Source organism: Dromiciops gliroides, chromosome 3 (assembly GCF_019393635.1).
Source record: "Dromiciops gliroides isolate mDroGli1 chromosome 3, mDroGli1.pri, whole genome shotgun sequence".
Lineage (NCBI taxonomy): Eukaryota > Metazoa > Chordata > Mammalia > Microbiotheria > Microbiotheriidae > Dromiciops > Dromiciops gliroides.
In genome coordinates this window covers 17,360,056-17,375,249 of record NC_057863.1, presented here as the reverse complement: position 1 = coordinate 17,375,249, position 15,194 = coordinate 17,360,056, and the positions used below count along the sequence as shown (strand labels likewise).

At 45.7% G+C, this 15,194-nt stretch overlaps 1 protein-coding gene across 4 annotated transcripts in view; it reads right to left on the bottom strand.

Moving 5' to 3' along the window:
• Nucleotides 1-7,954, bottom strand: part of LOC122748667 (TCDD inducible poly(ADP-ribose) polymerase) — a 44,057-nt gene extending 36,103 nt beyond the window's left edge. Inside the window, exons 1-2 of one of the 4 annotated variants that reach the window (XM_043994464.1) lie at nucleotides 7,822-7,954; nucleotides 2,920-3,888 (exon numbers count right to left, since the gene is read on the bottom strand). In XM_043994464.1, the coding sequence (XP_043850399.1) occupies nucleotides 2,920-3,833 (914 nt within the window). In that variant the 5' untranslated portion in view covers nucleotides 3,834-3,888; nucleotides 7,822-7,954. Of the gene's footprint in view, nucleotides 1-2,919; nucleotides 3,889-5,986; nucleotides 6,636-7,821 lie in introns of those variants that run through there. The other 3 variants (XM_043994467.1, XM_043994466.1, XM_043994465.1) reach the window with 3 other exon arrangements.
• Between the last annotated feature and the right edge of the window lie 7,240 nt (nucleotides 7,955-15,194).

The window sequence follows — 15,194 nt, the reverse complement described above, 5'->3', positions numbered from 1 at the left end:
TAGCTGTTTGCTACAGAGGGCTTAAAATCTAAAAAAAGAAAGTCATTTTCTTTCACCTCATATTGCTTTCTTCTGCACAGGAAAAATGGTTGCTTTCAAAAATCACAAGATCCCCAGAAAAATCCCAATGATCCCAACACAAGAGAACTATGACACAAGAGCCTTAGAAGATGAGGCATTTCTGTTTAGTTGTAGTCCTAATACTGCCTTACTTGCATCTCCAGGTGACTTTAAGTACCCTCATGCCTATAGGTGTCCTACACTTTTCATTTAAAGACACAAAATGCAGTCTCTTAATGCTAGTAATCAATGATGAGTTGAATGATGACAAGCTAATTGCAGTGAGTGACCTCATCATCCTTCAAACAGCCTTGGTACTCAACCTCGTCTGGCTCTCTTATTGGAGAGTAAGGCCATAAACTCCAGGCTTTGTGTTTAAAAGGAGGGAGGCTCAGCTCAGATATCTCCTCATTTCTTTTTTTTTTTTTTTTTTTAGTGAGGCAATTGGGGTTAAGTGACTTGCCCAGGGTCACACAGCTAGTAAGTGTTAAGTGTCTGAGGTCGGATTTGAACTCAGGTACTCCTGACTCCAGGGCCGGTGCTCTATCCACTGCGCCACCTAGCTGCCCCTATCTCCTCATTTCTTAACTAGATGAACTGCTTTAGGACTTCTCCGCTATGCCCCCCATCCTGGATACCTTACTCCTCACCCCACCCCTCTTAGATTGTGAGTTCCTGGAAGGCAAAGATTGTCTTCCTTTTTTTTTCTTATTTTATATCCAGCACTTAGCACAATGCCTGGCATAGAACAGATGTCCAATAATATTTACTGGGGTTGGTGGTGCAGTGAATGGAGTACAGTGGGCCTGGAGTGAGGAAGACTCATCTCCCTGAGTTCAAACTTGGCCCCAGACATTTACTAGCTGTGTGACCCTGGTCAAGTCACTTCACCCTGTTTGCCTCAGTTTCCTCATTTGTAAAATGAGCTGGTGATGCAAATGGCAAACCGTTCTAGTATCTTTGCCCAGAAAACCCTAAATGGGGGGTCATGAAGAGTCTGACATGACAAAAAAAGTCTGAACAACAATGTTTATGACTGACTTAACCCTGCCAACCTTTCAGGAAAAGTGAAATGTTAAATAAAATATTGCATACATTGCCAGATGGGATCAATGAGTTGGCTGGTTTCTTGACTATTTTTCATTGTTAAGGGGGGGAGGTGGTCACTAGAAAGTTTTTTAAAGACCAGATTTCTGTAATACCACTAATGCTTAGGGTGATTAACCTGAGGTCCCTTAACTTGGTCAAAGATTTTTTTTTTTTTTTTTGGTAACTGAATCTCAATATAACTGGATTCCTTGGTTATCCTATGCACTCTGTTTTATGCATTTAAAAACATGATTCTGAGAAGGGGTCCAGAGGCTTCACTAGCCTGTACATGAGGTCCAAGACAAAAAAGATGAAGAGCTTAGGGATTTCAGGGTCACTCGTTGGAACAAAGAGAGTTAATGACGAAAGGAACAGATCTGGACAACGCACTCTGAGCATGCTGGTGAGCCCTGAGACAGTCACTCAGCTGGGAGTGGAAGCCCATTCACTTTCCAGGCAGCCAAGGCCTCCACTTTTGGCTTCAGCCCCCACTCTCCTACCATCTGGAATTCCCAGACTTCTTTCATTGCTACTCCAGAGAGACAGGACTCTCCCCGATTCCTAATAAGTCTCAACTCTTGGTCATGAACACAATGCCATCATTAACAATTACTTCTTACTCAGACCCACAGCAAGAGAAATCTCAAGGATTCAATGGAATGGTTTTAGTCCAATACCTTTGCACATAGCTGCATATTTTTTCCCCTAAATTTCATCGCCCTCTATAATTTTCCTCTTTGTTTCAAAGCTCACTGGAATTAGGACATGGAGACAAGTCAAATACAGTTCCCTGGACATTCCCACTGAAAGGACTGGACCATTTATCTAAAACCTATCTTACAGAAGGAACCAGAGCTTTTCCTGTAATGGACAAAGAAGCATCACTTTTGATCTCATTAAATATTAAATGAGACAAAAGGTAAAATGTAACCTTCTAGGCTAGAGGCTTTTAACCAGAGGTCCATGTACTTGTTTTCTTTTAAAAAATATTTTAATAAATATATTTCCAAGATGACTGATTTCCTTTATGATTCTATTTTATCTAAGAAACATTTTTCTGAGAAGCGGCACAGGCTTTATATATCTGCCCAAAGGGTCCATGACACAAATAAGGCTAAGAACCTTTGTTCTAAGTTAAAGTATATTAAACAATTATCACGATGGTTACAAAAAAAAAGCTGGAAGGTATCTAATAAAAGGGAAAAATCAAAAGGAATTTGATTTAAAACTTTCTGCTGTCAACAAGGTACTGAGCTAAGAGCTTTGTGTGATGTAAGGAAACATATCAAAAGGGGTTTGTCAGGTTATGTGAATTATTAGGAACTAGTCACAGCTCAGAACATGTTGCTTTGGGTGTGAAAATAATCCCAATGTCTGCCCCACAAGTCATGTGGCAGGCTGTTTACTGCTCTAGGAAATCCCAATATATAAAAGCCAAATGTCTACATCAATTATAGAGTAAAACAAAAAGTTTCACCATAGGAATCTTTTAAGTAGCAAACCCTGCATTCAAAAGATTCCTTAGCTCACACAATTCAATCCACAACTAATTCAGTAAGAGTTGTCTTGCATAAAATGTGGTATATTTTGATTTTCCAAATGCTAAAGGCCTTAGTAAGTAATGAGTGTGAACTGCACTCATAGGAAGAAGTCAGAAATGTTTAAACAATTCTGATCCTTTAAAAGGAGCAGTGGAAAATTCAGGCAAAACAGCACTACTGGAGCTGAATGGGCAGCCGTGGACTGGAGGGTGAGGGACCATTTGCTTACCTGTACTTCAGTCTAACTCGGTCATTGTCTGGGTTGCAGAAGAGTCTTTCCAAGTGCTCCTGAGAATCGTTGGTTACACTCTGCCACGTCTGACTGGCTGTCCTCTTGACTTGCCAGTGGTAGGGCAAGACCGTATGATGCTTTAAGCAGTCGCTGCCGTAAACACAACTGCCCTGCAAGAAATCCATACAAATCTCAATCCCATTCTCCTGGTGCGTGTGATACTGTAGCTGGTTCAGCAGTTCAAATACCAGATCGAGGGAAGCCTCCTCACTCTTACCCTGAAAGAGCCCAGTATTCAACTTGTTGCTGGTGTTTAAGTTGTATTGAAGGGCATAGTTGTCCTGTTGAAACAAACCAGGAATACAATCCATTGCCTTCTCTGTGCAGTCAGGACTAACAGGGACATCGCTGGTGGCTGTGTGCAGGAGGGCATCCTGGAAGGGCCCCACAGCAGGATCGGGCACAGTTCCATTGGTAGTTTCTGATGGGAAGCCATGGTCTTGGGATGGGACCACCTGTTCCGTATCCTCTGAGGATGGATCGGCTTCTGGTATTGGTCTCCCGACATCTGCCCCTCCAGATAGAAGAATGCTCATCCCACTGCCCACTGGTGGGCATGGGGAATTCATTCCCAATGTCTTTTTCACAGTTGGCTGGCACAGGCTGCTACTACCATTTCCACTTGGGTTTATAGGCATGAAAACGCCATCAAGAGACCCTGATTCTAATAAGGTGTTTAATATTGGCCTCAAGGTTCTTAAGGTCCCTGTGCTGAGCCGCTTCTGAACTTGCTTTTTCTTGAAACAAGTCTTCACTGGGGTGATCTTCTCAGACAGTCTCATCTGGCAAGGAAACTCATCTGGAGGACAATGAGGCTGCACAATACAGGCTGTCCCTGAATCAGCTTCCATTTTTTATGAAGTACACAGAGTCACCTTCTTTACTATTCAAAGATCAGAGCAGAACCTAGGCAGGAAGAAAAGCGTACCAATTAGAATCCTCTATCAATCATTGATCCTGGCTCTCAGGTTTCCTGTGCCATCAGCTGTCTTGGCTAACAGGTTCATTTGAAAACTGGTGACACATCAAATCCTACCTCAGACACTCAATAGCTATGTGACCCTGGGCAAATCCCTACAGCTCTCTCTCAGACTCACTTTCTCATGGGTAAAATAAGGGGGATCAACTCACCTCACTAGGTTGATGTTATGAAGATCAAAGGAGATAACATGTGTAAAAGCACTACAGAAAGACCAACTATTATTGTTGTTGTTCTTTGCTATGGTGGGTGGCTATGGGTATGGAAAGGGGCATATGCTATCAGGCTTAGATGTTGTGTTGTGTGATGTTATAAACTGTCTTTTTCCTTTTTTTTAATTCTTTTCTATGACGAATGGATCTCTGGAGGGAATAGGGGGATATATTAGGAAATTAAGGTGATGTAAAAAGAATATCTCAATAAAAATGGAGAAAACTGGGCTACTACTCAAACACCTGCCAATTCATTCATTCCTTCGTTTGACAGTCTCACCATGACAATGTAAGCATTAGGCACTTACTACTAGTAGGCCCTATACTAGATGCTCAAAGGATCAATCTATCAACCAATCAACCTATAAATAGTCCCTGCTTTCAAGAAGCACAGATTCCACAGGGGAAACAACAGGAACTCGGGCAAATGCAATAATATGTACAAAGTAAATAACAGGAGTAGGGAGGATTAGGAAAGACCCCACCCAGAACATGGCATGGGTATTCTATAAGGCAGAGGTGGAGGTGAGGAAGGAATTAATTCAGTCCAGAGGGATGACAGTTTAGCGCAAAGACACCAAGAGAGCAGATGGAAGGTAGAGTATAGGTGAGATTCAAGTGAGATTCGCCAGGGAAAGAGAATTTACAAAATGCTCCTTCTCTGGCGATGGATATACCAAATCCCAACTCTTCTGGCTTCACAAAATCAATTTTGAATTTCACCTTGGCACCAAGGGCTCCGAACAGGTGGAGCTGTTCAAAATGCTTGGCAACAAGAGGCGTTGGAATCACTGCCTTCCCCCCACCTCTAAATATTACTCCTGATTTAGGAGTATGAGAAAAGGAGGCCGGCTAGCAACAGTAACATTAATCCCTATTCATAGCTATGTCAGAAAAAAATGAAGAGTCTTTGCTTCCCAGAAAACCATTTGGAAGGAAGGAAAGGGAACTCATTCTAGAGTCGTTTATTAAGTGCCTACTATGCGTCAGGCATACAGGATACAAGGATATCGGCCTTTCTGAGGGCACAGAAAGAAGGCTAGCTCTCTGGGAGTAATCTGACCCCTTAAGAAAACCAGGAACTTCACAAAATAAGACAAGCTTGTTCCCTCTGTCAGTTAACCTATGATCGTACTCATCTAAAGCAACCGCACCTCCCAAAACATGTGGGAAGCATCCAGTAGGGCTGAGACGCCATGGTAAAACCCAAAACAGCTCTCGACCCTAAAGCAAGTTGCATATGGTCCCCTAAGCTTCATCAGGTATAAAGAGGATAAACACACAACTGAGTGTCGGCTGGAGCCTTATAGTCCAGCTGGGGAGACCAGTCACATATGAAAACGTATCCACTCCCTTCCCTCCCACAGCAGGAAAAAAGGCCAGATTTCAGAGAGCAAAAAAGAGGCAAGGAGGGAGGGCTAAAAAGGTATCAATATTAACAAGTGCACGGTGGTTACAAACGACGGAAGAGAACCGGGAGCTCAGTGGGAGCTCGAGTAGCAGCGAAGGCTTCAGGAAAATGGTGAAACCTACCATCAGTCATCAATCAATAGGAAATTGGCCAGCCAAGGCTTCATTCTTCATTACTTAGTGATCTTGCCTTAGGGGATTACTTGTCAAGCCTGTGAATACCTCTCCCAATGCCCCACCACACCCAGCCCAACCGCAGAGGGAGCACGAAACTCACTAAGAAACACAACACAGGGCAAGCACGAACTCCATCCCCAAACAAACGATCCCTAGGCAGACCTCTCTTCCCCTTCTCCGGCGCAAGGTCAAGGTTGAGCACTCACTCCCTCGCTCGCTCACTCACCCAAGGCTTTCTCCAAACTACAGCGGCAAGAGAAGAGAGATACAGGAACGGAGAGGCAGAAGAGGGTGAGCCTCAAGCGGACTGGATGCAACAACAGGCTTGGGGGAGGGGGGGGGTAGCGCTGGCCTGTGTCCCTCCCTCTGCTACTAAAACCTGGATGACCTGATAGCGCACTCACTTCCAGTGCCTTTGTCCTGGGTAGCTTAACTCCCTCGCACGTTTCCCAGGAGCAGCAGCAGCAGCTACGAGCTCACTGTCAGGTGCAAACCCAGAAGCCTCCCGTCCCCTCTCACGAACCTGCATGCCCTCTCGTTGTGTCACTAGACGTCTGACTCAGAGGCAGTTAGTTGCACGCAGCTCCAGTCTCTACCACACGCACTCACAGCATCCCTGGAGGGATGGAGGAGGAGCGTTTAAAACCCCAGTCCTGCACTGCCTCCTGCTGGCCTCTCCTGAGAAGGCAATGTCCAAGTCAGAGCTGGCCTGAAGCCCTCAGGAACTCCAAGAACCCCCAGGGTGAGCAGCCTCGCCAGAGCTAATAAGTGGGCAGGCACCAAAGGGCAGCAAGGAATAGGGTCCAGGATAGAGCGGGTCCACGAGGCGGACGGATGGGAAGCCCAGACAGGACACTGGTGAGCACCAGGCGCTGAGAGCGCACTTCTCCCCCACCCCACCCCCACCCAAATCTCCTAGCCCATTTGTCCCTGGTTAATTTCCATCCTGGGGGCACTTAAACCTATTCTAATACGGAAGTGCAGTGCTGACAAGACCAGAAAAAAAAACAAAAAACCCTTGACGGAAAAACTGCTCCTGCTGCTTCAGGGCTTGGGAGGAGAAAGGGAGAGTAGAAAGGGAGAAGGGGGGGGGGAGCGTGGGAGGGAGAGAGGAGAAAAAGGAGAGAGGGAGAGAGGGAGAGAGGGAGAGAGGGAGAGAGGAGAGAAACCTTCAGATAGATTCCTTGTAAAGACAATCGGAAAACAAACTGCCATCCTGGGCTACTGCCTACCGAGCAAGGTCAGCAGGAATGGTCACGAATCCCACCTCCTCCTGGGGCACACGCAATACCCCCATATAGGCAGGCCAAACAACTCCTCGCTGTGCCTGGCCCCGGAGCCAGGGGGCCAGAAGCCTGGTGCGGGGCACCCCTGTCCCAGCAAAGGCACTTACGGGCCAAAGCTCCAAGTCCTGCCCTGCCCTGCCTCGCTATGCTACGCTCTGTCCAGGGCAAACCCTGGTGCACTCCGAACCGGTGAGAGAATGACATCTGAGGGAACAAGAAATAGCTCTGGAGGACGTAGTCACATTTCTTTCCGCTGGCAGGGGCTGCGAGCAATCCATAAGGATAGGGCTTGACCGCCCCAACCTTACAAAGCAAAAATAAAGTTGTCCCCCAGATCCAGAGGATTGGGGGAACAAGGGTGCGGGGCGCGAAAATAGGAAAGACTGGGAGCGGACGCCATAGAATCTGGCCAGCCCCCTTTCCTTCCACGAAAAATTCTAACAATGGGACCCCCGACAGCACTGGGCACCTTGCTGACTACTGACCTCCTGTCCTTTCCCTCTGTCCAGAGCTCCAACCCCAGGGGCGGCCGCTCCCTCCCCGATCCCCCAAACTTTTCCACTCCCCCCCCCACGCCGGGAATCGGAGAAAGCTCTCAGCGCTCCCTTCTTCCACCCTTGTGGGAAGTGAACCAGAAGGTTTACTGCAGGCAGAAGATGCTGCTTGTGATTAGGGGGCTGTGGTAATGGAGGTGGGTGATGACGACCGTGCGGAGGGTTTTCGTGCCCACCCACCCAACAGCCCTGTCCCCAGGCCCCAGGCAGATTCTTTTTACCTGCACCAGCAGCTGCGGGGCACCGAAGGCCAGGGGCAGCCGGCACCGCGAGGGACGTGACGGCCGCTGCTGTGGCTCTCCACAGAGGTTAGACGAGCCCTAAAGAATCTCCTGACGATCCCCCCCACCCCCCGGGCCGTCCGGACCTGGAGCTGACTGGCTGGGGCTGGCCACTGGGAGGACGTGCAGCCGCGGCGGCAGCAGCCTGGGCATCTAGGGCGCGCAGGCTCCCCGTTCTCGGCTCCACTGAGACACCATGCCCGGGGTGAAGTGTGCTGGAGCCCACTGCCCTGGCGTGGACGCAGCTGCTCTGCCTCCCTCGGCTCGCTCAGTCTCACTGGCTAAGCTGTTTTAAAGTGTTTCCTGTAAAGCACTCTCCCGGCCCCCTCACGACTAGGGGCGGAGCGAACGGAGAAGGCAGGCAGGCTGGCGAGCCGCCCAGGAGGGGGACTGAGACCGTGAGCCGAGAGACTGGCTGCTCAAAGGATACGGGACTGGGAAGCCCGGCCCTGTTCTCACACCTCCGTCTGAAGACTCCTCCCCCAGCCCGAGTGTGTGTGTGTGTGTTTGTGTGTGTGTAAGTGTGTGTGTGTGTGTGCATGTGCATGTGCATGTATGAACCCGCGCAGGGGCGCGTGTGCGTTCGCGCGTGTGTGTGTGTGCGTGCGCGCGCGCTCGCGTGCATGCGCCGGGGAGAAAGAAATGTCCTTGTGGGCTTGCAGGGCGAGCTGCTTGCAGTACGCAATGTGCGCCGGCAAGCCCTTTAAGGGGAGCACGGGTCAGTCACTTTGTTCCTCCGGAGAGAGCCAGAGCGCCGGGGGGGGGGGGGGGGAGGAGGGAGGAAGGAGAATGTGAGCTCAAAGACCCGGTGTTTTGTTTTTTTCCTTTCTATTTCTTTTTAGGTCACGTTGAACGGAGTTTTAGCAAACTCTGCCAGTCACACGGCCGCCTCCTCCCATTACTAGCCTCCTCCCCAGGCTCATCTCCCGTAATTAGCTTCCCAGTCCCAGCAGAGTCAGCCCCAGCGCCGGGAAGGGAGCCAGCGCCCCTCCCCTAACCAAAGCAGCTCCTGATACTTCCGCCGTGCAAATCCCCGAGCTCTCCGTGACCCAGGCGCTCCCCCAGCTCCCCCAGGCGGAGCGGAGCTTCCTCTCCAACAAGGAAAGGAGGCTTCGCCACCTCGGCCCCGCTGGTCCGGCCAGGGCAGGCTAGACCAGAGTGCGGTGGGTGTGGGGGGAAATGAGACTTAGAGGTTGAGTAAGGCAGCCTGAAGGGAGTCACGTTTTATGTGAAATGAAGTCAGCCTCCCAGAAAGGAAACCTCCTTGGCTTTTGAATGCAGAAGATCAGATAATTCCCTTTAGCTCCGGGCTCCTACCTTAAGGAAACTGCGGGGTGCTGATGTCTGGGGCCATTCAGTTCAAAGCTCTCATTTTACACGTAAGGAAATTGAGGCCCAAGAATATTATGCGATTTAGTTCATGTAAATAAAGTCATCAATCAATAAATAAAGCCATCAATCCACAAAACATTTAGTAATGAATTGCCTACTAGGTGCTAGATAATACTTTTAAGTACTGAATCAATCGATAAATATTTATTAAGTGCGTGATAGGTCAGGGTATCTTAAACTCTTTCCACTGGAGACCCCTTTTGGCTCGAGAAATTTTTATGCGACCCAGGTATATAAAATAGGTAGCCATAACCTTTTACTGTTGCCAGATTTTTCGAGACCCCCCACATTCAGTTACCCACAGTTTAGGAAGGTTTGTACTAGGTGGCAGGCACTTTACTAAGCACTGGTGATAGCAAAAAGACAAAGAACTTACATCTAATGGGTGGGGGTGGGGCGACGTGCCAATTATATGTAATGTATTATATAGAAAATATATCTATTATATAAATATATAAAACATCTAATATATATAAAATATACTATACAAGTATATAAAACATATCTATTATAAAAATATATAAAATGTATCCATTATATAGAAAATATATCAATTATACAAATATATAAAACGTATCTATTATATAAAATATAATCTATTGTATATAAAATATATTATACAAATATATAAAACATCTATTATATATAAAATATATTATTATACAAATATATAAAACATATCCATTATATATAAAATATATCTATTGAATTACATAAATTGCATTATTTATATAATGTCTATTATACCAAATGTATATATTATATATCGTACATATAATATATATGCCATATTATGTATATATTATATAGACAAATGCATATATTATCTATAATGTAATATCATATATAGACACATACACATCTATCAAGCTATATACAGGATAAATAGGAAACAAAAGAAGGAGGCATTGGGATTAAGAGGGGTTAGGGAAGGCTTCCTCTAGAACATGGAATGTTAATTGGGATTTAAAGAAAGTCAGAGAGGTCAACAGTTTAACAGGAGGAAGGAGAGTATCCCAGGCATTGGGGGCAGCCAGAGAAAATGCTGGGAACAGTCAGCAGGTCGGTATCACTGGGGTAAGATGTAAGAAGAGGTAGGAGGGCTTGGCTTATGAAGGGCTTTGAATGCCAAGCAAAGCATTTTGTTTTAGCCTCTTACTGAGCAGAGAGGTGATGTGATTAGACCGAGCTTTAGGAAAATCACATTAGTGGCTGAATGGATGATGGTTTGGGATGGGGAAAGACTCCAGGCAAGCAGACCCAGCAGTAGCTATTACAATAGTCTGGGGGTGAGGTGATAAGGGCCTGTACCACGTTGGGTGCAGTGCCCGAGAGAAGGGGCATATTGGAGAGATGCTGCCGAGATGAAATTGGCAAGCCTTGGCAAGAGCTTATAAATGGAGGGGAGTGAAAGATAATGAGGAGTCCTCTTGGGTGCTGCCCTCTGCACTAATAGGGAAGGTAGGAAGAGAAAGGATTTGGGGGTGGGGTGGGGCGCAGATAACAAGTTCTGTTTTGGACATGTTGAGTTTCAAATATCTACTGGACATCTAGTTCAACATGTCTGAAAAGCACTTGGACATTGGAGGTTGGAATCAGGAGACAGACCTGGGCAGGATAGGTAGATTTGAGAAAGTAGCATAGCCCTAGACCTAAAATAGTTGACATTTAAAAATGGAAACAGGTGTATCATACAATGCAAGAGCCTTTTTAAAGAGCCTACTATGTGCCAGGCATTAAGACCTGGGATTCAAAGAAAAAGCAAAACCAGGCTCTGTCCTCAAAGACCTTACATTCTAATGGTGTGTGTGTGTGATGAGAATATCAATAAATATTTATTAAGTGCCTACTATGTGCCAAACACTGTGGTAAGGGCTGGAGATACAAAGAAAAGGAAAGTTCTGAGGCGATGGGGAAGGCATGGGAGGTTTGAGAAGATACTAAAAGGTTTGGAAGAGCCACTGTAAAGAGTGGGACAGTGGGTAAATTGTTGTTATTGTTCAGTTGTGTCCAACTCTTTGTAATGATTGGAATGATGCCACCTGCTGGAGACTTACTGTAGAAGACCTCGCCCATGAGGTGAAGGTCTTTGAGGGCAAGACCATGCATCTTTTCTTTGGTGTCAGGTAGTGACATTTGCTTGTGGGAGGAAGAAGGGGGAGTCTGGCGCTCTAACTCGGCTCTTTCCTGTGGACTCTGGCGGGGAGCGGAGCTACAAATGCCATCTCCCTTTAATAGATAGATGAATGTAGGCCTTTCCTTCTCTCTTGTTTTTTTTTTTTTGGTTGTTTTTTTTGTTTTTAGGGAGGCAATGGGGGTTAAGTGACTTGCCCAGGGTCACACAGCTAGTAAGTGTTAAGTGTCTGAGGCTGGATTTGAACTCAGGTACTGATTCCAGGGCCAGTGCTCTATCCACCTTTCCTTCTCTCTTTACCAAATTCTTATCCTCCTTAATAAATACTTAAAAGCCTAACTCTTGCTAAAGCTTATAATTTATTGGAGACCACTCATTAGATATTTTAGACAGACTAGCTAGAATTTTAGCCCTTAACATCTTCATGACCCCATTTAGGGTTTTCTTAGCAAAGATACTGGAATGATTTGCCATTGCCTTCTCAAGCTCACTTTACAGATAAGGAAACTGAGGCAAACAGTTAAGTGACTTGCTCAGGGTCACACAACAGGCGTAGGTCAGATTTGAACTCAGGAAGTTGAGTGGTCATGGCTCTAGGGCTGGCATGCTATGCACTATGGTGCCACCTAGCTGCCCTGGTGAGTAAATCAGGGAATGCTGTGTAGTAATGAGGTTAAGTAATACATTTGTAGTGGTCCCAGTCAGCTCAGTTTTGTGATTTTTTCATCTTCCTTCAGTAGTGCCTGTGTAGGAGTAAAAGCAATGGATGCTGGGAATGATCCTCAGCTGAGGCTTTGCAGGGGAAGTACAGAGTAGATGAAATGTAGCCCTAGAAAGGAAGGTACCAGCCACTGGAGGAACTAGGAAGAGCTTCTTGTAGCAAGTGGATCAGTCTTAAAGAAACCCGAAATCAAGCATTGTGTGTGAGGAGCAGTAATGAGGCCAGCTGAATTGGATTGCCGGGTGGGTAAAGAAAAACATCATTTCGGGAGCAGCTAGGTGGCACAGTGGATAAAGCACCAGCCCTGGATTCAGGAGTACCTGAGTTCAAATCCGGCCTCAGACACTTGACACTTATTAGCTATGTGACCCTGGGCAAGTCACTTAACCCCTACTGCCTTGCAAAAAAAAAAAAAAAAGAGAGAGAGAGAGAAAACATCATTTAAGGAAACCAGAAAGGTTAAATTGGGAACAAGTTGTCAAGGGGTTTGAATACCAAACAGAAGAGTTGATAATCGATCCTGGCAGTACTAGGGAGCCACTGTGGTTTAATGAGGACAGTGCCATAGTCAGACATGGATTAGTACAATTACTTTGGAACCTGTTTAGAGGATAAAGTGGAGTGAGGCATGAGGCAAGGAGGCTACTGCAATAGTTCAGATGAGAAGAGATGAGACATTGAACTGCAGTATTGAAGAAGAGAAGACAGGGATATGAGGATTTCACTGAATCAAAGAATACAGAATTTGAACATTGGGATGGACCCTAACAGCTTTCCAGGCCAACCAGTACATAAATATATTGCTGACAAGTGGTCATCAACCCTCTCCTTCAAGACCTGCAAGAGCCACCTCCTAATGGAGCTCAGTCTACTTCTGGACAGCTTTGATTATTCAGAAGTTCTTTGTGACATCAAGTCTAAAACTGGACACTTTGTAGCTTCTGCTCTAGAACTGCTCCTAGTCCTATCCTCTCGGGCCAAACAGAATTAAATCCAAGGGATGCAAAACCAGTATTTGTTTTCTCTATTTGAGAGTTAACTCTGGCAAGTAAAAATCTCAATATGCTCCACTGCTTTTTGATTTCCCCATTTTTCACAATGGTTAAATCCCCAAAATTCCTACAGGGGAAATGGATCCTTTCTGGTTGGTGGCACCAAGAAGGAAACAGTGACTAAGGTGATGCAGAAATCATGATGACAAGTGTGAGATGTGAAAGCAGAGGCTCCAATGAGGAACTCTGTGAAAAGACTCAGGGAGCAACTCTTGTTAGCCAGATGGTAGCCTTACATGTGGAAAGATTGATGGATTTGAACTCCACCTTTCAGATAATCAATCTAGACCAGGAAAGGGCCTCAGAAGCCATCTAGCCCAACCCCCTCACTTGATGGATGGAGAAACCAAAGCCTAGGAGGTTAGGGGGATTGCACAGGGTCACAAACCCCTGACCTCCTCAGTTAACTCTCTTTCTGCTATATCCCATTGCCTCTTAGCTGAGAGGGATGAGATCTCAACTCTGCCCATTACTACTACCTCTGTGACTTGGAGTAAATCCATTCATTTCTCTTAGACTCAGTTTCTTCATCTATCAAAAAGTTGTGGTGGTTGACCTCAGAGGCACCTTCTGGTTCTCAATCTATGATCCCCTTTCCCCCATGTAAAGTCTAACTGATGATGTTTTACATACAGCCACGTGGAAAGACAGTTTAGCGTTCCAAACAAGAAGAGCATCCATGGGTATTTTATGCTATATCCCCAAAGGGAGAGAGAAAAGTCAAATCATGGTTGCCTAGGCAACGCCATTATTTTTGTTTTCCATAGACATGGAGCCTATCATTGACATTTTTAGTCGAGGTGCAATTATTAATGGGTCAACCCCTGGCCCATGCCCAACTGCTGAAATGTTCCTGCCTTAAGAGGCATGGGTAAGGAGAGAAAACCATGCACACTTTGATGATGAGAACAGGGCAAGAACCGGACTGGATTTTGAAAATCAGTCCCTAGGTATGTTTTTTAATGTGGTGGATGCAAAATGTTTCCCAATATGTTCCCAGAGACCTTACAGGATGCCCCTACCAAAGTGATGGAGGGGAATTGACAGGCATCCCAGTGACTCCTTGCCCAGTTATGTATGAAATGGCACAAATGGGAGAGATGCAGATTCTCCATATGGTCTGACCCTTCCCCTTGACTCCTGAGCCCTTCTCAAATTTCAGACTATTCTTCCAGGGGAAACCCACTCTTTTTTTTTTTTGGTGAGGCAATGAGGGTCAAGTGACTTGCCCAGGTTCACACAGCAGATTTCAGAAAAATCTGGAAAGACTTACATGAACTGATGCTGAATGAAATGAGCAGAACCTGGAGAACACTGTACACAGTAACAACAACATTGTGTGATGATCAACTGTGATAGACTTAACTCTTTTCAGCAATATAATGATCTAAGACAATTCCAAAAGACTCATGATGGAAAGTGCTCTCCACATCCAGAAAAAGAACTGTGGAATCTGAATGCAGATTGAAGCATACTATGTTCACTTTTGGTTTTGTTTTGTTTTGTTTTCTTTCTTGAGTTTTTCCCTTTTGTTTTGATTCTTCTTTTACAACATGACTAATGTGGAAATACATTTAAAATGTGCATATATAACCTATATGAGATTGGTTGCTTCCTTGGGGAGGGGGAAGGGAAGGAGAAAAATGTGGAACTCAAAATCTTATAAAAAATAAATGATGACAACTATCTTTATTTGTAACTGGACTTAAACCCATCAGTGAGTTAGGAAGATGTCTACCCCAAGCATTCGAAGACGCCCTCTGGGTAGAATGGCTGGATGAGAAAATTTGTTCCAACAGTCATGAAGGGGGGCTGAAGCAGGCACTGTGGAATATTTAGAGCTTGGTCAGACATCCAAGATACCAAGGTTATCCACTCCATCCTGTGTCTATCACCAGTTGTCCTGACTTTTGTAATGGCACTGGACACTTGATGACTGGAAGAGTGAGGTTGAAGGCTTTGTGCAATTCTATGTCACTTAAATCCAATTCACACACAAGTCAAGACACCGCCC